Below are 24,073 nucleotides of genomic sequence, written 5' to 3'. Positions count from 1 at the left end.
ACCCACAATTATTGGGTAGCACCGTCTGTCCATCAAAGGGGAAGCGGCTCCGGAATGGCTGGAGACACGCGGTTGGGCGGGGAAGGAGACACGGGTCTGCGCGAGTGGCCAGGCCCTCGAGGGGGCGAGCCAGAGGCCTCCGCGCATGCCCGGTGCGTGCGCAGTGCCGACGGCGGCGACGACAGTCATGGCGGCTCGGTGCGTGAGGCTGGCGCGGCACGGCGTCCCGGCTTTGGCGCTGTGTCTCAGGTGAGGGGCGCCCGGCTGCCTGTGACCCAGGAGAGGCGCGGTCCCCAGGGCGGCTCCTCCTCGGGCGGGGCCCTGCGCCGCGTGGGCCCGGGAGCGGGCGTCGTCGGCACGAGCGAGCCGCCCCCCCCCCGGCGCCTGCCCCTCGGCCGGGGCCTCCGGCGCCCACCCGCCCGCGTGGCGGCCCCTCGCACCCCGCTCGCGCCCCGGCGCCCGGCGGCCCTCCAAGGCCAGGTCGCGCGCGGGGGCCGCGGGGGGCGCTCGGGCTCGTTCCCCTGCGCCGCGGAGGCTCGGCGGCCGGTGCCCTCCTGCCTGCCCCGTGAGGTGTGCGGCGGGGCTTCGGCACCCTGGGCCGGGGGAGCGCACCCGCGTGGGCGGGACACCCGGCGGGGGGTGAGACGCGGTAACCCGGAGGGCCGTGACCGCCCGGGTGCCTGGGGGAGAGGCTTTTATTTTTGGCCACGTAACTCGTGGTTTTGTTATCTGAGCTAATCGCCAGGAAAGCGTCGCCGAGGTAGGGTTAGTTTCTGGCCTTGACAGCGAGTACTGTGGCAAGGGGCTCACGTCGGGGAGTGAGCTCCCAGGAGGGGCTGGCGGGCTCTCTGACTCAGTCTCCCTGTCCGCGCCCGCCCTGCTGCGTCCCTACCCCACTGCTCCCGGCGCCTCCGCGGGCGGGATGGCTGTGCCGGCTGTGACGCCACACCCCGCATCGCACCACGGTCAAGTTACTAGCTTTTTTAAATCACAGAATATGGTAGAGAGGTTCCTGCGTTCCAGCCCGGTAGTGACCGACTGGTGGATCCTTGGGTTCTTCTCCAGGCCCAAGACACGGGTCTGCATACACAGGACTTCTGGTTCGCCCTTTCAGAAGTGGCTTCGTGTTTTGTCCCTTTTCCTGAATCGCATTGTTGACTGCACAGCACACCTGGAGCGAATCACAGAGACGATAGCTTGACACCCACTTTGGCAGCCGCACTGCATTCCAGACTGTGGAAGCACAGTGCAGTCCGGTGCCCCCAGCTTGTTGCTGCCCAGTGCTGCCAGAAATGTCTTTGTACACGTTTTCTGTACTGATAGCTCTCCTAGTCTTTGAGGCAGTTTCCTTTAATCTGGGAAGAAAATCGACTGTAGTTTGTTTTCAGATTGAAATGTGCAATTGAGAAGAACTTTTAGAAGAAATCTGAGTTTTAAAACCATTCTGTCATACATTAATAACTTTGTGACCTTGGACTTAACCACGTAACCTTTTTCATGTGGGGATCAGATTGGATAACATCTTGAGTCACTTCCAGTATTAGGTTTAGTGCTCTTTGTTTCCCTCTGTACATCCCCCAGCTTTCCAGCCTCCAAAGCTGACTCCTTATACACATCTTTCAGAGGACCTCTGTACAAAGCCTTTCGTGCTACTCTGAGCCTCCCAAAGCATGGTTCCTCTTTTATCACTTTAAAACCCAAAATTATAGTACTTTGTAGATGTCTTTTTTGACAGTAAGTACCCTAGGGGCGAGATCTCTGCCCAGCCCATCTTTGTCATCAACATCAGCACTGGGCCTCATCTCTAATAGTAGCTACTCCATCAATATGTGATGGTTCTGCATGACCATCTCTCAGGAGGAGGTATGTGGAATGGAAAGAAGAGGTTAGTACTATGGCCTTGGTACACTGACATACTAGTTTAGACACATTACAGAAGATTTTATGTAAGTTAGCTGCTTGTGTACATAATGTACCATTTACTTTTATTAGATCTAAGATAAATTCTCCCCCGTAGGTCAGTAGCATGTAGTTTTAAATTATCTCAAATTCCTGAAATTAAACATCTGACTTTTTAGCAAAAAACCCATAGTCTTGATTCATAGTGTTGTGGACTTGGTTTAGGCCATCTCCTCGGCTGTTGTGCACAGCTACAAAACAGAAGAATGGCCGGAACTTGGAAGAGGATGTGGGTCAAAATGAACAGAAGACAGATACTCCCTCTACAGAGAAGACACTCATGGACGAGAAGGTCAAGCTAGAAGAGCAGCTGAAGGAGACCGTGGTAAGGTCACGCAGGTTCTTGTGGGGAAGTGTGATCTTTTGAACTCCAGGGGAGGTTCTTCAGACGACCTCTGGCCAGATGAGTTTGGTCATTTTTCTAAGAACTATGTGGCTTTGGTTCTGTCATGAGAGTCTTCACGTGCTGCCTAGATAATATTGAATTGAGACTTGAGACAGTCTTTACAAGTGAAGAGCACTGCAGCACTTAAGCTGGGTCTTAGGGGAAGATGGATTGGGGCCAGAGGTGTGGTTATGTGGTGCCCTCATGAGGGGAGGAGATTTGTGAACTAGTTAGAAGGATGCGTTATTACTTTACGTGAAAAGGCATAGGTGGCACAAATCAAGTTAAATATTTGAAAGTGATCATATCAAACACTATGCTGGCCCTATTCTAACCACCTTATTGATATTAATCCTCACTGTGAGTCAACTGTTAGAGCCCTGGTTATAGACAAGGAAACTGAGGCACAGAAAGGTTAGGTAACATTCCCCAGGTTGTTTAGCTACCGAGTGGCAGAACCCAGGTTTGAGCCTCAGGACCGTTGTTCTTCACCACTGCACTAGAATCACCTGCAGATGGAGGACGGGTGAAGGGCAGAGACGTGGAGCAGTGGGTCTGCATTCTGATAGAAGTGCTCAGGAGGTGAGCAGCATGACAGGAAAACTGGTGAGAAGTGGAGACGGTGCCAGCATTGGGTGATTGTTACCCACTCAGTGTTGGGACGCAGCCTTTGGGCAACAGTCAGAATACCAGCGGCTCACAGATGGGGTTTTATGTCTTCTGTGGGCTGGTGGTTCTCCTGAACCTCTCCTGGAGGCGTGGGATCTGGGTGCAGCCACCCCGACCAGCATTCTCGGATTCCCTGAACTTGAAAATTCTGTGGGAGTAAGTGGTCCATCCACGGGCCAGTGAGACTGTCAGAACCATGATATCCCTACCCAGCTGGTCACTGCAGGCTACACAAGGAAGTGACCCCTCAACCCCTACTCCCCCCTCATTGGAAATAGCGACACAGCAAAACTGCTTGCTTCTCAGTAAGCTGTGCTGCCTGAAGACTAAGATGTCATATATCATAACGGATGTTACTTGGACTTGGAATTTGTTCCTCTCACATTTGCTTTCTTTGTGCCATGCTTTATTCATGTAAATTTCTTCTTTGCCCCTTTTTTAGGAGAAATACAAGCGAGCTTTGGCAGACACTGAAAACCTGAGGCAGAGGAGCCAAAAATTAGTGGAGGAGGCAAAATTATATGGTAACTTTAGACACACTATCTGATATTGATCCTAGAAAAATAGGGGCAGGGAACGTGGGCGGGGTACCTCTGTGGATGTGGAACCACAGAATCAGCCAGGTGGGAAGGTGGGGAGGCTACTGGGTGTGTTCCCTCCAGTCAAGGTGGGTCTTTACAGCTGTGACCTGCCTCTAGAATTATAAGTGTAATTCCTTCAGTGAAGAGTGTGTGTCGCTCTTCCACGTGAAGACCTGGGTTAATCTGAGGGTATCTGAGGCTGCAGATCATCTCAGCAGGTCAGCCTCACTGATGGTCATTTCCGTAGCTCACTTAGCAGTAACATGTTAAAAAGATCTAAGATGCTGTCAGCAATGTCAGTATTTGGACACTTTTGTCACCGTCCTTCCCATTCTACGTTTGAGACCATTGAGGCTTAAATGACTTGCCGCTCATCACAAAGCTGGGGAGTGGCGGTAGCCATGCTGAGGCCAGGGCTCTCGACACCACGCCTGTGGTGTGTCAGTTAAATGTAAAGGTGCAGTCTGAGTCCTCATGGAACCGTCTGCTCGAACCGGCAGGCACCATTCTCCCACGTTATTGAAGAAGCCCCTCAGGCTCACAGCAACATGTCACAGACTTGCCCAAGGACAGACGCACAAGTACAGACACATGAGAACCAAGATCCAGTCTCGTGCTGCCACATTTAGCATGTAATGAGTTTCTTCTGGAAATACTTCTTATTCCTCTTTCTGGAAATGCCATTCGTTGGCTTCCTGTTGGCTTGGCCTCTAGATGTCTGGGTCCTTTGGGGAGCGGGGCCAGGCCTCCCTTCCTCTCGACATGCTCCCAGCCTGCCCTCTATCAGACCCACACACAGGTTGAGGCTCCGACATTTCTAGTGAGTTCTAGTCCCATGTGTCCTGTCGTTTACCCATTGTCTTCCCCTGGATGTCTTGTGGGTATTTTAACTTTCCCTCTGTCTGCTTTTCTTCCTTATTTTAGTAGAGGATAGTGTCCTCTTTCCTGGAGCTTACTTAGGGCAGGAATCTGAGGTGACCAGTTCCTGTCCCTCATCCTCGTATTTCCCCAATCCCACAAGCCCTGAGTGGCTGGCCCCCCATTTGTCCACTTCCTCCACTGCCATTACTCTGATCCCAGGCGGCGTCAGTACTCACCCTGCCACACTCCAAGCCAAAGTGATTTTGGAATACAGCCTTACCTCACTTTACTGTGCTTCATGGATAATGCAGTTTTTACAGATCAAAGGTTTGTTGCAACCCTGTGTTGACCAAGCATTTTTTCCACTAATGTCTGCTCATTTCGTGTCTCTGTGTCACATTTTGGTGATTCTCACAGTAGTTTAGCTTTTCATTATTACCATATTTGTTATGTTCTGTGGTCATACCTCACTGAGAGCTCAAATGATAATCAACATTTTTTAAGCAAAAAGATATTTTTAAGGTATGTGTGATTTTTTTATACATCATACTACCTACCGCACACTTAATAGTCTATGGCATAAACATAACTTCTGTATGTACTGAGAAACCAAAAAATTCATTTGACTCCCTCTATGAGATACTTGTTGTGTTGGGGTGTCTGCAGCTAGAACTGCAGTGTTTGTGAGGTATGCCCGCACAGTGTGACCACACCACGTCCACACATTCTGCTACTCCACCTGGAACCTTCAGCTACTCTGAGTCTGCCTCTTCCTGTGCACTGACTGTCCTTTAGTCCTTGAATGTTTCGATAACTCTTCAGGCCTTGGTTCACAGACTTCTCTGAGTCTCTAAGTCTAAATGATTAAGTTCCTTGGTATAATCTTTCCTCAGCCCTGAGGAATGCTCCTTCGTGGAGGTGGGATTTGTAATTGCGTCTATTCGTGTGATTATTTGATGCCTATCTCAGACCATACATTCCATGAGGGCAGACCATCCTGAGAACTGGTACACGCTTGATCCATGATAGACGCCCATGATTTTATCAGATAAGCAGACATTTTCCGGTTTCATTTTAAAGCAGGAGGGGAAAGTATTGTGACAAGAAAGTTGTACACTGGCATTGCCTCCTGCAGAGTTGAGTGTGAGGTGATGCAGTTGTGCCCGGTCTTGGCCTGGCTGAAGCAGATGCCCACTTGGAGCCCCCGGTCACCCCTGATTTCCATTTAGCATCTGTAGTCTTTAAATTTTTTTTTATTTATTCATGAGAGACATGAAGGAGAGGGAGAAGCAGGCTCCCCATAGGGAGCCCGATGTGGGACTCCATCCCCCGACCCGGGATCACGCCCTGAGCCAAAGGTAGACTCTCAGCCACTGAGCCACTCAGACATCCCTTATAGCCTTTTCTTGAAACCACAAGCAATTTGATACAATACACTGCCTTGAAGTTTGACTTCTCATAAATGATTTCCGGTTAGGTTAGGGTTAAGGCTTCGGTGTGTCCTGGGAACTTGGACCCCACAGTGCTGGCAGGGCAGCTGCCCCTCCCTCGGCATCATGTCCTTGGGGGTGAGGTGTCCTGTGGCTAAGGTGTTGTGTCCTCACCTGGGCCAGGATTGATGGCGAGATGGTTCTGCCCTTTGGGAGCTGTTTGTCTTCGTTCTTAATTAGCTGTTGTCTAAACCCAGAAAAGATCTCTTTTTTGGGCTTTATGGTAGGTTTTTTTTTTTTTTTTTTTAAACCTTTGAAATTTGAGGACAGATGAATAGTTTGAAATGTTATTTTTCAATAGTTTGTGCATGAGGTCGGCAGGGTGTTAGAGCTTTCTAGTCCCCCTGACGGTGATAGGGAATGCGAATGATGGTATCTTCACTTTGTTTAGGCATCCAGGGCTTCTGCAAGGACTTGCTGGAGGTCGCGGACATCTTGGAGAAAGCAACACAGAGTGTCCCAAAGGAAGAGGTTAAAGACGACAATCCTCACCTGAAGAACCTCTACGAGGGGCTCGTAATGACCGAGGTCCAGATCCAGAAGGTGTTCACAAAGCATGGCTTACTCCGGCTGAACCCCGTAGGGGCCAGGTTCGATCCCTACGAGCACGAGGCCCTGTTCCACACACCGGTGGAAGGGAAGGAGCCAGGCACGGTGGCACTGGTCAGCAAAGTGGGGTACAAGCTGCATGGGCGCACTCTAAGACCTGCCCTGGTGGGGGTGGTGAAGGAGGCTTAGCTGCCTCTGAAGGGCTTCCATGGGGTTTTTGTAATCACTTGCTGTCACTCTTGAAAGCCTGGTTCATTTTCTCTATGAGTACTTTTGACCCTTTCCCAAACCTTGTTGGAAAGCTTTAGTAACCAGTGGCTAAACAGAAAATTAAGCCGGTTGCGCAGATGTGTTCATGAACTTTAATTTGGGAGTCTGTTCATTGATTTCTAATACACCTTTAATAGCTGCGCACGCTTAGAGAACAGGCCGGCGGGTCACTACTGGACTGTGGGTGTCAAGGATAAAGCTCCAGCTGCTTAAAGCCTGGTGGTGTCCAAATCCCATGAACAAATAAAACACCTTCGGGAACCCTGCTGTTTGGCTGGCCGGCCACCCAGCCTCACCAGGCCCTCCGGCACCCTGGCACACAGGGTCCTGGGTGCTCAGCCCATACCTTCGTTCATTGAAGGGAAGGTGAGACCCTAAGCACGTTCCTTCCCGCCCAGAAAAGCTTCTTGATGCCCCTGCTGAAGAACACGTGTTAGTTCAGTTATAGTTCATTACTGTTCCAGCTGCTGAAATGCCCAAGCCCCAGCTCCCCCAGGAGACCGGGAGTGAGCACATGCATCTCAACAGGTCTCAACCGCCTTATTTTGCTGGTTACTGAATTTGAGAAAATCTTTTTTGCCCTGTTGTTCATCCATTTGTAGAAATTTTCAGATCTCTATTAGCTACTTACTGGAGACCTGAAGGTATTTTCCCTTATAAGATGGACTTTCTCAAAATCCGAGGACTGCTCGCTTGGTATACTTTAAATGTTAATGTTTAATTTTTAAATTTTATTTAAGAGGATTAAAGCCCTACTATGTTTATTTTCCTACTTTCTAGAAGCTATTTTGTGTCCTTGGGTGGAGGAGACCCACCTCCACTAAGCGTGACTTAGCTTTTCCATTCTACACTCACATCTTGAAGCGAAGTGCTTGACACTAGATGCGCGCTCAGATGTTAGCTTCCCTCCTGCCACAGGCTGGCCCAGGACCTGGCCTCTGCTGGGGGCAGATGTCCCACAGCGCCTCGGGTTGGCGACCAGGCAAGGGCCTGCCCACACTCAGAAGCTGGGCAAGATTACCCATGGGTCTACACCGCACCGTAGGCCCTGCCATTCCTCATTCACACAGAGTCAAATGAGCAATCTGTCATAAAGCAGAGAAAATACCACCTTCTAGTCTCTGCTAATAGGTACTTCTGCAATTGAAGGTTAATGCTATTAAATTCATTCACTGCATAAAGAAGGTGGGGCAGTTTACTCGTAATTTTCAGATATAGATAGTATTCCTAAAATTAAAATTTTAATTTATACCGTTTCAAAATATTCTTTTCTTTTCCTTTAAGCAATCTCAAGTTCTTGGTCAAAAACTTGCCCCAGAACTGCAGGCAGTGTGGTGCACTGAGAAAACCCAACTGGGGTCAGAGCTCCACTTTTCATCTGTGTAGCTGTGAGGCTCTCCTTTCACCTTCCTGCAACTCCTTGAAACTGAAACTATATAAAGTAATTTTCAAGTGAATTTCTCTGAGTGTGTGCAGCCCTTCCCTTGTCCAGCTGGAACCACCATCACTGGGAGGCTGCAGAGGCAGATGGGGATGTGCTTTGCCTCCACTGGGGGGGTCAGACCTGGTGACCGCATTCCCGTCCAGGGCCTAGGGTTTGCCGGGCCTCAGCCCAGACGTCAACATCTGGTGCAGACAACTGGGCCTTCACCACCGGGATCTGTGCAAGACTTGCCCTTTCCCAGCTGAACTGCTGCTTGCAGGGAAGGAGGGCAGGTGTGAAGGGATTTCTGCCTAATGGCAAATTTAACTCCTACTTTGGAGGAAAAACTGGTTTGACACAGAAGTGCTGAGCTAAAATCTGTCACATGCTGTCCCCGTCCTAACCCTGCAAGCTGGCTCACGCCAACATGCAGCAATGACACTGCTTTGTTCCCAACTTGTTGAATGTGTAAAGAATGATAAAAATCGTAGTTAGCGTTTTTACATATCCTTGGAATGTTGGCCATCCAGAGAGCATTCTTTTGAGTGGCTGAATTATCTAGGTTTTTGGACTCCAAGACAGTTTAAATTTTGAAAAACCCTAATTTCTGGGAATTAAGGGGACACATTTTAAATATGGAGGTTTAAGGGCCATGAGAAGGCCTGATGTGGCCCACAGAGCTGGAGGGAAGGGGGTAAGAGATAGCCAATGACAAAGTGACCTTTTCCATGTGACAGCTTGCTAATACTTTAAGTTAAACATTCATGGAATTTTAAGACTGTCAAACCTAAAGAAATTCTTCATACCCCCAAAAAGATAACATACTGAAAACCTGTTTAAGCACAGAATTTCCCATTGGACAGCCTGTGTCAGCCTGGGCCACTCGTTTACAGGGACCTTGTGCTTCTCAAGCTTAAGTTGGGCAACCATTTCATAATAAAATACCAAATTGAGAACCTCACCAAACCAGGAACCTGATGGAGGAAATAGGTGAGTGACAAGCCCCGGAGGAGCTACAGCTAGCGCTGCTCAACCAGCCAGCATCCCAGCGGCTCAAAGGCCCCCCACTAAGGTTTGCGAGCGGGTTCCCAGGGCAGAGACGCTGCTGGTCTAGGAAGCCCAAGTGAGAACCACTGGCTAAGACCCTGTAAAAACGAAGTCCCGTCGCCATCACCACTCAGTGGCAGACCCAACCGGCACTCTGGGGACAGCAGCTACCCTGCAGGGGGACACATGGAGGGGCCTCAGGAGTCCTACCTCTGCTCGCTGTTTCTTCTGTCAAACTCCTGGGCTGAGCTAACCAGGAACACTTCCTGCCAGCATGCAGTATACTTTACAACTAAAGCCACAGACAAGGTATTTGAAATGTTTTATTTAATGCTGAAAAATTTACCCTGGGGGACAGGAGGATGTAAAAAGAAAGGAAAAGGCACCTTAATTAAGTCCTTGGAAATGATGAGGGTCTTTTTGTCTTTCAAATAACTTCACTTTAATTTCAAGCCCAAACATTCTGGGAGGTAAACAGTCTCTTGGTCGCTATGGGGCAGGAGCTGCAGGATGAGCTCCCCGAAGAATGGGAGTGCTGGGGGTCTGTAGTCACCCCAACTAAAGTGGGATCTTCACCATGAGAACCAACCCTGAGCAGCAGGAAGGCAAAGAACTGACTCAAGTTCTAGAAGGAAGGTACCGTGTCCCCCGACAGAAGAGGGCCCCTGCAGAAACAGTAGGGCTGGGCGGAAGCGGAGTGGAAGCTGAGGGATCCAACACCGAGACCGGAGAAGCCACACACAGTGCCTCACCCTGAAGGCTCCCTTCCTGCTTGGCCAGAGCCTGCTGTGGGGTAGCCCAGTCCAGCCTGGCTGGGCTGCAGAGAGCACTGCACACCCCCTGAAATACAACGCTCAGCCAGGCTTGCAGGGAGAAGGCTAGAGCTTCGGTGAAAAAGGTTATTGCAACCACAGTGAAAATCCTGGAGGAAGTGGACTCCAGAACTCAGCATTCCACTTTCTAAAATGAGTTCTCCCAAGTAAGTGGGGTACTTAGTCCTGTAAGTATTAGGAGCAGCAAGCAGCAGCCCCCTGGAAAGCTGGCTCAGAGTTCTGGAGCCCCTTCCACATACTAGGGAGCCTGCCCAGAGGCTGGGTGCTTGCCTGAGGTGAGCCTGCAGGCTCTACCCCCTGCAAAGGAGGCAAGGGGCAGTTTGGGGCTCCAAAGGACAAGCTCCAGCTTCTCAATGCCAAGAGTCAGGGGGAAGCTCACGTGGACACTTCAACCTGACTCTTCCTCTAAGGCTCCCAAGGAAACATCCTGTGCATCCTGTGGTTCTCCAGCCTCACCTCCCACCTGCCCCACCCTGGCCCCCACCTAAAGTGCGGCGTGCTGGGGCTGTGCTGGGGTGTCCGGGGGGGGGGGGGGGGGGGGAGGGGCCCAGGGGTGCCCCCGGCAGCCAGCCAAAGATCATGTCACAGGGTCAAGCTGGCTACCGGGGCCGGCGGAAAGCTGCCCCTTTTACCCGCAGCCCAAGAGTTGCGTACCAAAGGGAAGACACGAAATGACCCAATCTCATAATAGTCCCCAAACTGAACATGTAAAGGCAAATCGTCATCTTAAGGTATGACTTTTGGACTAAGTTAAAACATACATATGTCGGCTTCCCCCATGATCCGACATAAAATCGTTACTATTGCTTCTTTCAGAGAACCAGGAAAAGAATTTATAGCCTAAAAGAAAGGAACTCGCTTTGTTTAAAAAAGGAGCAACAGTGGGGGGAAGCATGTTCCCTCCCTCGCCCGGGTCCCTTGGGCTCAGAGCGCCTGGTGGCTGCCCACAAACCCACACTTTCAGGACGCATCCCTGGATATCCACCCACTCTCTGTGAGGAAGTTTAAAATCCTTTTCTTTAGGACTTTGTCCAAATAGCTTGGGAGGCGGCTCTTGGAGGGGATCCCCTGTCGCTTCTGGAGGTGGTCCTTGATAATGATGGTCTTGACGGTGACATAGCGCGCGGGGCTCAGGTTCAAGGAGCTGCAGAGCACCTTCTCGCGGTCCGACAGGAGCTCAAAGCCTGGCAGGTTCTCGATGGCTGCAAACTCACCGTCCTTGCCATCCTCCTTGCCCCTCTTGGCACCGGCGGCGCTCTTGTTCTCCTTCCTCTTCTCGCGCTTGTGCCGGGCCGCCTCATACTCAGCGGACTCCTCCAGCTTGGTGATGCCGTTGCGCCGGTAGCGCTGCAGCTCTCGGATCTTGGCCCGCAGCATCTTCTCCTTGTGCATGCCCTCAAACAGGTCATCGAACTCCTTGCACGACATGAATTGGTATAGCGGCCGCAGCTTCAGCCGCAGCTCCTTCTCCTCCTTGGTGACCTTGCGCTTGGCCGGCCGCTCCTTGTCCTTCTTGTCCTTGCCCAGGAAGGCGGGCACCAGGTTGTAGTCACGGGCGATGTTCTTGCGCCGCTGCCTCTCCCTGAGTTTGCGCACGTACATGTCCACGTGCGCGCGCTTCAGCTCGATCTCCACATCCTCATCGTCGTAGTTGACTGAGAGCCCGCTGATGAGCGTCTCAGCGTCCTGGTCGTACTCGATCTCGTAGTCGTCACGCAGGGGCATGTAGCCCAGCTGCTGCTGCTCGGCCACCGAGATGTCTAGGGGAGGCAAGGGGGTGGTGAGGCTGGGGGACAGGGGGCCTCCGCCAGGGCACGTGTGGTCGGTCACCCGGTTGGGAATGGTGTCAGGGATGCAGGCTCTCCCCAGGTTTCCGTGGATGTACATGCTTACGTAATGCTCCATCACCTCCTGCGGCGTGCGGGAAGCTCCCACATGAGCAGCCATGTCTTCCTATAAGGACAGGGGTTACAGGTTATTCCGAGTGTCAGGGTAACGCCAGGGTCCGTCCTGGACCCCTTCCAGTCCGTGTCATCCTCCCTCCCAAAGGGTATTTGATGGCGCATTCTTTGGAGCCAGACACACCACAGGGTTGTAGACCCTAGAAGGAGCCACGGGGGTGGGCTAGTGCTCTGGGAAGATCCCGCCCGGGAGGCTCCCCGCCTGATCGGGAGGGGCACTGACTCTGGAACCCACATCTCTCCTGGGTCCTTCTTACAAAGGACTAGCAGAGCTCACATATATTGGCCGCGGCCCCACCCTGCACTGGAGGGGGGGGGGACCCCCAAGCTCCCAAGGTGCCCCGCCTTCTCTTGGTGCCACCAGGGCTCCCCACCCGTGGCTCCCAACACAGGACAGACCTGTTCTGCAGTGCTGCCTGCCTCTAGGAACCAAAATGGACACGGCCCCAGGGGAGCAGGGGGTGGCAGCCTGTCCCTTTCCTGGCTGGTGGTGCAGCAGAGGACCAGGTAAATGCCTTTTGCAGGGGTGGGGACCGTCACTGACGACAGCCTCCATAGTTCCCTAGCTGAAACCTGCCACACACTGCGAGTGCTGCTCACTCCTACAGAAGGTGACCCATGAACACCAGGGTTATTAACGAGAGGAAATTATACAACTCCCCCAATCTTTTCCTTCTGCCAAGAGGCCTCTTCCTTAGTCAACCGCTAAAGCCACTTCACAAAGTAGCTGCCCAAAATGCGCACTCATTCACCAGCAGCCACTCAGCCCCCTGCCCCCAGCCCTGCTCACCCTGCACTCTGCTCTGTGGCTCTGGCCGCCACTGGGGCCCCACACGAGCCACTCTGCGCCACAACACTCTCACCCCCCACAAGATCAGGTTGGTCTCTGCACCCCTAAAGGCTAAACTGGACTCCAAGAAACCGGCCAATCAACTCGGGCTGACAACAGATGACTCACTGGGTGCTATGGGAGGGAAGCGTTCCTGGGTCTGGCCTCAGGCACACGGAGTGCCTGGCACTCTTCCCCCAGATGCGGAGTGCTGAGGGTAGGGCTCCAGGGCAGGGGCCCAGGCAGTGTTGGGACCTAGTGGGGGGACAACCCTTTCTGAGAATCGGAGAAAAGGAAGGTGAGTACACACCAGATTCTGGTCTTATGGGGAAGAACTGTGTACGAGGTTAACTTCTTTAAAACATTACTACTTGCATCAAATCTGTTCATTATATTTTCCCAGGGAACACTTGCCTCCCCCCACCCTACAAAAAACAAAAAAATCACCAAAAAAAAAAACCAAGTCACAACTGTCCCCAGCATCCACTGCCACTGTGTGACCCAAGCTGGTCACTTCCCATCTGTGGGCCTCCAGTTAGTACCAGTAAAGGAGGCAGGAGTCAGCCCTACCCTTGCTCCAAGCACCATCAACTGAGAAGGTGTAGAGGCTTGGTGCACTGGAGTGGACTCTGCACAAGTGAGGGACCCAGCTCAGGTCCCACTTAGAGTGGCCAGAAGGCTGGTGGGCATCCTTCCACCCTGATGAGCTCTGCTGGAAAAATACCATCCCTGACACCTGCTCTTTCAGGAGGAAAGGACTTTCTCATGATGGTGTCCAGAGAGTGGAAATGCCCAAGTGCTTGGTCTGAGCTTCCAGTGCCTGACTGTGCAGTCAGAGGTATGGCCTAGCCTTGCCAACGGACTTCTCCACTCCTCACTGTAGCTTCTGTACAAGCCTGCAGCCACTACAGATTCAGAATCAAGTGTCCAGGGAGCCTCCTGGGTGCGATACCTGGGGTGCCCCTTCACCAGAGGCTGGGGTGGGGGTGCCTAGGCTGCAAGTCCAGGCTTGCCTGGGTAGGCGGTTGGGCCCCAGGCCTTGCCCCCACCCCTGGCCCCATGAGAAGACCTGTAGAGCGGGCTGCCCAATGAGGATATAGAACCACCAGCTGCCCTCCCAACAAAATGCTCACCCTGAATCTCAGCCATCTGCCTGTCAAAAATCACTGGATGCTCAGAGCACATTTCAGATAAAACTTAAATCCTGAAAAACAGAAGGATTCTTACTAGTAAAGTTAAATCATAACTGACCAAACCAAAGTATGTAATTTGTCGGAGGTTCTTCCCATCAACTTTGACACTGTGGGAACAAGAGCAGAGAATGGAAACCGCAAGGCAGCCTCAGAACAGTGAGCCAAGTAGGGACACACAGGACACACGGGACACACTGCCCTTCCCCAGCAACTGGTCCCTCTCACACGCAAGGCAGCTGGAAACACACCACAAAAGAGGGTGTACTCATCACTGCTGTTGTGCAAAAGGTCTGGAAGACAAGATGCTATGTGCTTGTGCCACCAGACACTATAGAGGCCACCTAGCACAGCAGGGCTGAGCTGGGAAGGAGCCACTCCACTGTGCTTAAGCACCTGCTTATGGCCTGTTTTCATCTTTATATTGTGTCCAATTCTAAACTGTAAGGAGAAATCCCCCAATGGGAGGAGTGTTTGAAGAGTGACCCTGTCCCACTCTACTCACGGCTGCAGGCCCAGAACCAGGCACCTCAGCACCAGCACACAGTAGCCAAACCTGAATTACGGAACATTCTACAAAATACCAGCCAGCACTCCTCAAACGTGTCACAGTCACAAGAGACAACCACTGGGACTGGAGGAGACAAGTCAGCGACATCACTGCGGGCTCCTGGGTGGGACCCCAGGCCAGTCTGTGCAGAAGTGAATGGCTCTGAGTCAGCGTCAGCATCCTACTCTCTGGAACCACACAGTACCTGTGCAAGATGCTAATATTTCAGGAGGCTTATAGGATGAATATATACAGGAACTCTGCATACCACTTTTTCATTTTGAGTAAATCTAAAATAAAAATTGTTCTAAAAAATAATAAAAAAGAAATTGTTTTAAAAATAAAGTTAAATTTTTATTTTTGTAGAGAAAGAGAAAAAGTAAGGTAGAGGAGGGGCAGAAGGAGAGAGAGAATCTCAAGCCGACTCCACAATGAGCACAGAGCCTAACTCAGGGCTCAACCTCACAACCCTAAGATCACCACCTGACCCAAAATCAAGGGCTGGACACTTGACCGACTGAGCCACCTAGGTGCCCCTAAAAAAGTAAAGTTAAATTCTTCCTTATACTTATCTGTTTAGAAGTCTGAGATTTACATCTAAATATTAGAAACGAAAACAGAGTACTCAAGTGATGACTCTCCTGCTGTGTGGAAAAGCTCCCCTGGCCATGGTGGGACGGGTTGCTCTACTACGGCCACAGGCAGGTACCACAGCCATGTCTTGTTCTGCGAACATTCACCTTCTAGGGCCACAGGGACGCAGGGTGACTGGCAACAGCAGCTGGGAACACAAGGCATCTCTCCCACTTCACGCCCGCAGCCTGGGCCCCACACCCGGCCAGTGGGCAGGCCAGCTAGCTGCACGAGTACACCGGCACTTCGGTGGCCCAGACCCTCTCTGCATAAACAGGAGGACTCTGGCTCTCGGATGGGCCCTGGTTATAAGTATGTATGAAGCCACAGATCAAAGTGGCTAGCGCCTCGTCACCAGGAGCCTAGGAATCGCCATCATCAGTCAAGCTTACTTGCTGCCCAACAACAGCTGAAAGGCCGAGGCCAGCACGGACACTGGCCATGAACTGCCGCTGAGGCGACTCGCCCCCAGGAGCCACCATGTCAGTTTCATGACCACTGAGAAAGGCCCAGCAAAACACACAAAACCCTAATTTTTCAATCACTTTGAAACAGAGTAAGATCACCATGGAACAGTCTAAATGAGAGCAATACACAGCTCTGGTTCCAACAAGAATCCAGAGGACCGACAGGTTTGATGGAGCTAAATTACAGTGAGACACATACTCTCAAAGATGATTATAAATAGCAGGAGCTACAGCACCCAACCCCAGGCCTGCAGGCTGCCCACCACACTCTGTGTCTTCTCCCATCCTCATGTGGCAGTAGTCACACGAGATCTGCCCACCTCCTGCGAGGGGCACGAAGGTCCCATCACTGTACTCGTGTCACATATGACAGCAGCAGAGCACTGGGAGGGCAGGCCTCCCCATCACGTGCTCAAGGTCACAGTTTCCACTTACTCTAGATGACAGACGGATGGACAGACAGATGGTGGGGATGACAGGCAGGCAGATGGATAAGCAGACAGATGGGCAGGCAGGAGCACCAAAGTGGGCTTGGGGATAACAGATTTAGTGAGACAAGTTTGAGTCAAGTACAACTAAAATTAAACAAGGAACACAACTGTATCCTACAGCTGGCTTTCCCCAACACACAGCAGCACACGGCTAAGTAGCCCACAGTCCACAGAAACCGAATCACAGGTTCTGTTCCTTTGTGCTCACAAAAGCATAAAATTACAAAACAAAACAAAACAAAACAAACACCCTTGTAGAAAGATAAAGAGAAGTATGCTGCTTCCCTAGAGCCCTTTGGGAAATGAAGGCAAATACACTGTAGGATACTGAACGGGCCATCGACTACTCCCTGAGGTCACCCGACCCCCACCAGGATGCTGGCTCCCCACGACAGGAAGTGAGCATCCCGGCAAGTCAGGACTCCCCTGGCTTCTCTGGCCGGTCTGGTCTCCTTCCGGCCTTTTCATGGCTCACGGGAGCTGGCCGCCAGCACCTGAGCAGAGACAGGAAGGACAGTCCAGGAAACGTGTGGGCCGCACCGGAGCTGCTATGCTCCCTGCCCGGGTGCCGCGGCCTGCACACACCCGCCGCCGCCTCCCGCTTTGCGCCCAGATGTCTGCTGCTGCTGTGCCTGCACACCCTCCCCACGAGTGCAAACCCCACAGAGTCACTCCTTGATGACCAACCTTTAGAGGCTCCCATCAGTGCACCCACCACCTCTCACACTGGGCAAGCCCACGGTCAAGGGGAGATTTTAAAAACCCAGGGACGCCACCAGGGTTTCCCTTAGAGCTAAACTTTTCCATTCAAAGGACAGTCCTTCATTCCCAGATGCATCGCTCCTATGTGGGCAGTACTAAGATCATCTTTCTTCCTGTGAAATGGTGACAGATTATTAACTGCATCTTTTCAATCTTTTAACAGCTTTACTTGGCAGACTTTGAGTCCGTAACTCTATGTTAGCCCCAGAAATGTTTGTTCAGCAGGACGAAGTCCCTGAAGTCTGAGGGTGCAGGCCGCCCTGCCCTGTGAGGTAGGTCTGCGTGGTGTGCTTTCTGAGGGCCTGAGCCAGACCCCACACACTCTGGAACCCCTGCTGGAAGCACCCTTTCTCTGTGTGCGCAGGCTTGGGTTCCAGTCCTAGCTCTGCTTCTAGCGGCTGAGGACCCCTGACAACTGACTTAACCTCTATACCTCCGTCTCCTCATCTGAATCACAGAAGCACCACTGCTACCCGCCCAGTGATGGTTACAGTAGAAGAAGTGATGCACACATTCTAACGCTGCTACTGGGAAGCCATGAGCAGACCTCCCATGCCCAAGTCTTCCCCTCCAGGAGCCTGTGTAGCAGCCCCTACCCCAAGGCTGGGTGCAGGCCCCCCCACGCCCGGGTCATCCCCTCTGAGAGCCTGTGCTAGACCCCTCTACCCCAGGGCTGGATGCAGGCCTCCCCTACACCCGAGTCATCCCCTCTGGGAGCCTTGCTAACCCCCCTGCCCTGGGCTGGGTGCAGGTTCTGGCTCCAGCACTCTGGCCTGCGATCTCTCCCATTACACGGCCTCATAAGGAGGAAATAAAACCTGTCACAGTGAGCAGGTGTGTGCTGCTGCATGCAGCATCTAGCTCAGGCCCCCAGCAGCCCCATGGGCCGGATCAGTGGCCCCCGCCCCACTGCTCAGCTGAACAGCCACCTCAGGTGACACTGCCCCCAGGGTTTCCATAGAAGTCCCGCTCCAGAGCACTTGGCCCTGTCGCCGCGGGGTCTCTCACACGGTGGTGACACAGTGCACACCACAGGGAGACCTCAGTGATCAAATGCCTCCTGATCCTTTAAAAAGGCAGAGCAAGGCCAGACACCCGGCTGGCACACTCCCAGAACCACCATGCCATGTTTCTTGCTCAGCCACTCCACCTCTGTCGTCTGGGGCACAGGGCAGGGGCCCTGCACTAGCTGCCTCCTCCCAGGCACAGAGTGACATTCAGTCTTCACGTACAAACCGCCTCCTTCACCAAAATGCCAGCTACCTTTAGCTTCTCAGAGTGCCCTTGCCATGTAGGAGCATCGAGGGCCACTGTGGCCCCCTCTTGGGCCACCTCTCCTCCCCACTGCTTGGGAGCTGCACTTGGAGTTGGGGCTTCCTTCTTCTTCAAAGCGAGAAGCTCCAAAGGGACATAAGCTTCCAAAAGGCCCAGCACCCCAACCTGCGGCTTCTGGGGTGGAGGCGGGGGGGAAGTGTCTGTAGACAGAGTGGGCCTGTGAGCAGGGACTTTAGGGACAGCTGGGGGCAGCTTGGGCAAGGTGGCAGCCCAAGGCAGCAGGAGGGAGCAAGGCCTGCACCGGGAAGAACGAGAAGCAGGGGGAGGTGCTCTGTCCTAAAGGACAAGGAGGGGACAAGGAGGGACTGCTCAGGCCCAGAGGGAAGAGGAGGGGCCGGCCTCCGTGGCAGCAGGAGATCCAGCAGCAGCCCAGAGCCCTGTGGCCTCCCTCCTGGGCAGTGTCTGTGCAGGGAGCTCAGCGGGGCACCCGCCTGTTCCTCCTGGGCTGGGGGACAAGCACCCGCGGGGCCCAGTGTCACCTGACCAGTCACCAACCTTGCCCTCCTCTCCTGGCTGACCCCTATGTTGCTCTAGATGCAGTCTGGTCATCCTCAGAGGGAAGAGGACAGCCACCTGCCTCACTGGGGGGGGGGGGGGGGGTGTGAACGAACGAACACACACACACACACACACACACACACACACACACACACACGGGTGGTCGGTGCCACGCCCCACATCAGATGATGACGAAGAGTGGCTTGTCCTCTGAACAGTGGCTGTCCTCTGTCCTTACAGGTCACCAGCCATTCCAAGGACCCTCCTTACCTTGGCCACGGCTCCTGTTCACTGGATCTGTTTACCTGGAGAGTCCCGCAGGCCTCACTGCCAGGTTCCCTGACCTCCTCTCTAACCTCTGAGAATACACCAGCTCCCACAACTGTGACTGGCCCTCCAAGAGACAGAAGCCTTTCTGGTCAGATAAACCCAAGAGAGAGCCTCACGACATGCCTAAGAGCAGAATGGGGCCTCAAGATGGTAAACAGGTGGCCCTGCCAGGCCACATCCAGATACTGAGCCACAGGAATGGCAATCACGGGCTCCAGCAGACCTGTGCGCACCTATGCTTGCCCAGCAGACGCCCACAGTCAGAGGCCGGAGCAGCCACATGCACGGCAGCCAGATGGATGGAAAAACAGTGCAGTGTTGTTCAACCATTGACAACCAGGACACTGTGACACCCACTGCATGGGTGAACCTTGAGGGTGTTAGGCTGAGCAAAACAAACTAATCACAAAAGGACAAATATTCTAGAATTCCTCTATGTGAGGTCTCCAGAGCAGTCAATTCAAACAGACCCAAGGCAGGGTGGTAGGTGCCCCCAAGGATGGTCGGGGGGGGGGGGAGCGGGAGGAGTTGCAGAACAGGAACAGGTTCTGTCTGTGATGATGAGAAAGTTCTGGAGACAGATGGTGGTGATGGGGCCCCAAGAGTGTGAATGTACTTAATGTCACTGAACCAGACACTTAAAAATGGTTAAAACAAGGAGCATCTGGCTGGCTCAGTTGGTAGAGCCTGAGGCTCTTGATCTCAGGGTTGTGAGTTCGAGCCCCACGATGGGCATAGAGCTCACTTAAGACAAATGGGTAAAATAATGTTATGTATATTTTACAACAAAAAAGTGGCATGCCTTATTCCACATCGATGGCCTGAAAGTAGGGTCCCTGGACCAGCATGACCGGAAGAAGTTGTTAGAAAGGCAAATTCTCATGTGGACCCCAGACAGACCAGATCTACCAACGCAGAGCTGGGAGGGGGGCTGGGCACGACCTGTGTTTCCACAAGCCCTCCAGGGTGTTGTGAAGCATGCTGCAGTTTGAAAACCACTGCCCTGCATAACCCTATCGCTTCTAGCTACTTTCTCCACTCAGGCTCCTCCTTTACCGCCCCCCCCCCTCCTTAACAGCAACTAAGAACCCTGGGTCGGGAGGCTGGCAGGATGGGCCTGTGATGGGCCATTCCCACCAATACTCGGAAGGGCCTCCTGCCTCGGGGAGAAGTGAAGGTCTCCATGCTTCCCCAACAGGGCTCCAAGGGCCCCATCGGAACTGCGTGGGGTGGGGGCGGGGGGTGTCGTTCTATAAACGTTTCCAGACCTCACGCACACAGATGCCAGTTCAGGAGATCCAGGAGGCCCCCAGGAATCTGAGACACCTCAGGGGAGTCTGCCCACACTCAGTGAACCAGTGAAAAAGATGGTTATGGGCATGGAGTCAGAGGACCTGCATCAACTTCTGGCTCTGCCACGTTCCTTCAGCAACCACAGCACTCTCCAGCGAGATCTGGAACTTCTAACTCTGAACGTAAGTAGCACCCACCACAAAACCGGCTGCGTCGAGGCTCTCAATACCCCCGGTTATGTGACTGGCTCATTGTCCACCTGCCAACCCTTTCCCACTGTCCTATTCACAGGCATCTCCATACCCACCCTCAAAGGCATGGGCTTGGTGTCAGAGCTTTCTGGGCTCACAGCGAGCATCCCTCAGCCACACCCACACCTGGAGGACCCCATACTTCAGCCCCAGGAAGAATGTGAGCAAATGGCCCCAGCCTTCAGCTGCAGCCTCTCCCCCAGGCCTGCTGAAACCGCCCCACCCCCATGAATCCCACACAAAGCAGTGCCACCCGAAGGGGGCAGGTCACATGTGCCAACTGAAAAATGAGAGCGGACGGGCTCACCTTCCTCTACATCACTGCCACTGACCTGTGTGCTCTCTCTCCACACTGCACCCCGCCCCCGGGTCACCTCCCCGCTTCTCATCCCATACGTGGACCACCCACTGAACCAGGTCAACACTCTGCTCCCCTGAGGAGTCCTTCCAGGCTAGCCATACCTTTAGCTGCACCAGTAAGCTCCCAGCCTCTGCCCCACTGTAGTTAATGGTCTTACACCAAGAGGTTAAGGCCCAGACTTGGGAATCAGGCCTGCAACTGATACCTTTTCTCATGGTAAAGCCAGGGCATCCTAGACAAGTATTTTAACTTGTCACTCAGGACTGGCACAGGCTACACAGGGTGTCCATGGGGCATACCCCTTAGGGGCACACATCTGGGAATCTGCTTGGAAGGGCACTGCACATCTCAGAGCTGCGGAGCGCCTCGGGTGAAGCACAATGGAGTCTAGCGGCGAAAGCAGGTGGCCCAAGAGAGCACAGCTAGATTCTAGAGCCCGCAGCCTGGCAGCGCTCCAGGCGCGGTTAGCATGCAGAATCTCCGGCCTCCCCCAGCACCCACCATGGGTTCTCCAGCACCCACTGTGGGTTCAGCAGAGAGGACCCTCAGCACCCAGGCCCAAGTCCCTCTCCTCCAGCTCTGTCTCCTGCAATGGCTGAGATTGCTGCTAGCTTGGAGTAGGAATCTGCATTTTAACAGGCTCCCCAGGTGATTCCTATGGACAGGCCAGTTCCGAAACCACTGCTTTAGAGAATGCCCCCCTTCCTGCCCCACGCTTCCTCCAACACACTTGAAGAGGCTTGGTCCTCCCTTGTGTGCCCACAGAGTCGCAGAGAAGGCAGGGTAGACGAGCTGCAGGGAGCAGACTCTGACGTCAAACTATTCGGTTCAAAGCCTGCTGCACGGGGCCGCCGGGAAGAGGTCACAAGACACGTGCTGCCCAGCACAGTGCCTGGCACTCAGCGAAGCTCTCAGGCCACCTCAGCTATTTTTAGCAAGGGCTGTAGAGATAAGGGCTGTGAGAATGGAGTGGAGAGAGGAAGCCTCTTGGAGGCACTGAGACAGAAGCAGAAAGGCCTGTCACGAGCCACGATCTGGAAGAAGGGCACTCTAAGCAGACGAAATAAAAAATGATCAAGGGAGTAACAGCTGAGATCATCGTGGGCCCTGAAATTTAACCTAAGGAGGCCTGGAAGCCACTGAAGGCTGATGTGATGCGACATGTCTTCAAAGATCACTCTGATTATGGCTTTCGGAATGGGCTGGAGGGCACTGGGATGAAGCAGGAAGACCAGTTGGGAGGCCCCAGAAGTGGTCAAGAGATAAACACCAGCCTGGACTAAGGTCGTGAGCTCTGGTTAGATTCTGGACATACGCTGGCGAAGGCGCAGCAGCCTGGAAGGAGGACCTGAGGAGGGATGGCCGTGAGTCTGCAGTCTGCGTAACTGCGTGAGGTGGTGGGAGATTTGGGTCTGGGCTCAGCAGCGAGGAGGTCCGCCAGCAGCTCTCTGTGGAAGGCTGGAACTCAAACGGTTCTGACACTGTAAGCCCCTTGAAGACGAGACGAGCCCCTTGCCCTTCTTTCCACAGAGCCCTTGTACAATGAGCACAGAGCTGAGGCCCGAGGTGCACCAAGGCACTTCTAGACAAAAAGAGGATTTCAGAGGATGGCGGTCACCATGTGGGCGCTCAGGTGCGGATCCGCGGAGCAGTGCATCTCTGCAGAGTTGAGAGAAGAGCAAGGATTCCTGGGCCGCAGAAGGGGGGGGTTTGCCCCCGAAGGCTGGCTCACTTTATGGAAAGGAAAGCAGGCCAGGCTTGGGCATGAGGGAAGAAGTGTGGAAAGTCTTCCACAGGGAGCCCAGGAGGAGGGGCGGGCTGCTGGAGACACGGCAGCCAAACCAAGTGAGTCCTGATTCAGGGAAGCAGGAGGACCTCGGGAGGAAGGGTCCGGGGTCCTGTGTCCCCTCCCTGCTTCCGCGGGTGCCTGCAGGTGGACACCCTCTTGGCCGCGAGGCCCGCAGCCTCCTGTCCCGTGGGCGGGGGGGCTGCCTCCGCGTCTCCCGCGGGGCCCAGCTCGCTGCCCCGCTGGCCTACAGGAGCCCCCTCGCCCTCCACGCCCGGCCCGGCCTCCGCACAGCCCCCGCGGCGGGGGCGAAGCCCGGGACCAACGCCCGAGCTCCGTGCTCCTTTGTTCAGGGCTTCCGAGCGCTCCTCCGGGACGTCCCGGCCCGGCGGGGAGCCCGGCACAACCGGGGACCTGCGGCGCCGGGCACCCGCCCTGACAGCCGGGCAGGGGCAGCCGGGGCGCGAGGGCGCGCAGGGCCCCCTCCGGGCGGGACCGGGCAGCTCCGGGCAGGACCGGCCCTCCCGCGGGCGCCACCCCGGCCCCGGCGCGCCTCCCGCCCGCCGAGCCCCCGCCCCCGGCCGAGCCCGGCGCGAGCAGGTGCCGTCGCCGCTCACCCAGTTTCCGAAGCCGAACTGCTCGATGGCATCCAGCAGCAGCTGCTCCTCGCGGCTGGTCCAGCCGCCCTCGGCCTCGGGCCCCCACAGCGTGAAGCGCCCGCCGTCCACCAGCTGGTAGCCGTGGTAGCGCCGGTGGTGGCCGATCTCGGCGCCGGCCGAGAAGCACTCGGGGCACAGCTCGATGTCCTGGCACTCGGTGCAGCGGAAGCGCAGCGGGCTCACCTCGGCCAGGCAGTACACGCAGTACTTCTTACCGAGCTCCGCCATCTTCCCCCGCCCGCCGCCCGCGCCCGCGCCCGCGCCCGCGCCCGCCGCCGTCAGCGCGCCGCCGCCCGCGCCCGCCGCCGCGCTCGAGCAACCGCCACCCGCGCCCGCCGCCACCGCGCCGCCCCGCCCAGGCGCCGCCGGAGCCGGCCCGCCGGGCCGCGTCCCGCCTCAGCACGCAGGCGCCCTCGCGCCCGGCCGCCGCCGCCGCCGCCGCCGCCGCCGCCGCCGCCGCACCGCGCAGGCGCCCCGCGCGCGCCACCTCGCGGGGACCCGGCCCGCCGCCTGCGCCTGCGCGCCCCTCGCCGCCGGCCGCCCGCCCCTCCCCGCGCCTCTCGGCCTCCCGGCCCCAGGCGGGGCGCTGGGAAATGGGCGGGAAGGCCGC

General features: G+C 54.6%; 3 protein-coding genes across 3 annotated transcripts in view; 2 read left to right on the top strand and 1 right to left on the bottom strand.

The window, feature by feature from the left end:
* The window catches only part of PPP2R2C (protein phosphatase 2 regulatory subunit Bgamma), a 947,578-nt gene that overhangs the window by 294,749 nt on the left and 628,756 nt on the right, over positions 1-24,073 (top strand). The window lies entirely within an intron of this gene.
* Positions 92-7,536, top strand: GRPEL1 (GrpE like 1, mitochondrial). Its single transcript, XM_025437154.2, has 4 exons — positions 92-249; positions 2,125-2,284; positions 3,456-3,537; positions 6,337-7,536. The coding sequence occupies exons 1-4, from the start codon at positions 146-148 to the stop codon at positions 6,681-6,683; spliced, it is 693 nt and encodes a 230-aa protein (XP_025292939.1). The 5' UTR covers positions 92-145; the 3' UTR covers positions 6,684-7,536.
* Positions 9,540-23,725, bottom strand: TADA2B (transcriptional adaptor 2B). Its single transcript, XM_025437153.3, has 2 exons — positions 23,422-23,725; positions 9,540-12,020 (listed from the first exon to the last, which is right to left on the bottom strand). Exons 1-2 carry the CDS (start codon positions 23,689-23,691, stop codon positions 11,028-11,030), a joined length of 1,263 nt encoding a protein of 420 aa, XP_025292938.1. The 5' UTR covers positions 23,692-23,725; the 3' UTR covers positions 9,540-11,027.

The sequence above is a fragment of the Canis lupus genome, chromosome 3, assembly GCF_003254725.2.
Source record: "Canis lupus dingo isolate Sandy chromosome 3, ASM325472v2, whole genome shotgun sequence".
Taxonomy (NCBI): Eukaryota; Metazoa; Chordata; class Mammalia; order Carnivora; family Canidae; genus Canis; species Canis lupus.
The sequence above is the reverse complement of the archived record's forward strand: the minus strand, read 5'-3'. Positions and strand labels throughout refer to the sequence as shown.

Excerpts from the sequence above, each read along its gene's own strand:
- TADA2B (XM_025437153.3), bottom strand. The coding sequence starts at position 23,691 with ATGGCGGAGCTCGGTAAGAAGTACTGCGTGTACTGCCTGGCCGAGGTG. Across the intron at positions 12,021-23,421 it reads AGTTCGGCTTCGGAAACTGG|GAAGACATGGCTGCTCATGT; the intron begins GTGAGCGGCGAC and ends CTGTCCTTATAG.
- GRPEL1 (XM_025437154.2), top strand. The coding sequence starts at position 146 with ATGCCCGGTGCGTGCGCAGTGCCGACGGCGGCGACGACAGTCATGGCG. Across the intron at positions 250-2,124 it reads GCTTTGGCGCTGTGTCTCAG|GCCATCTCCTCGGCTGTTGT; the intron begins GTGAGGGGCGCC and ends GACTTGGTTTAG. Across the intron at positions 3,538-6,336 it reads GGAGGAGGCAAAATTATATG|GCATCCAGGGCTTCTGCAAG; the intron begins GTAACTTTAGAC and ends CACTTTGTTTAG.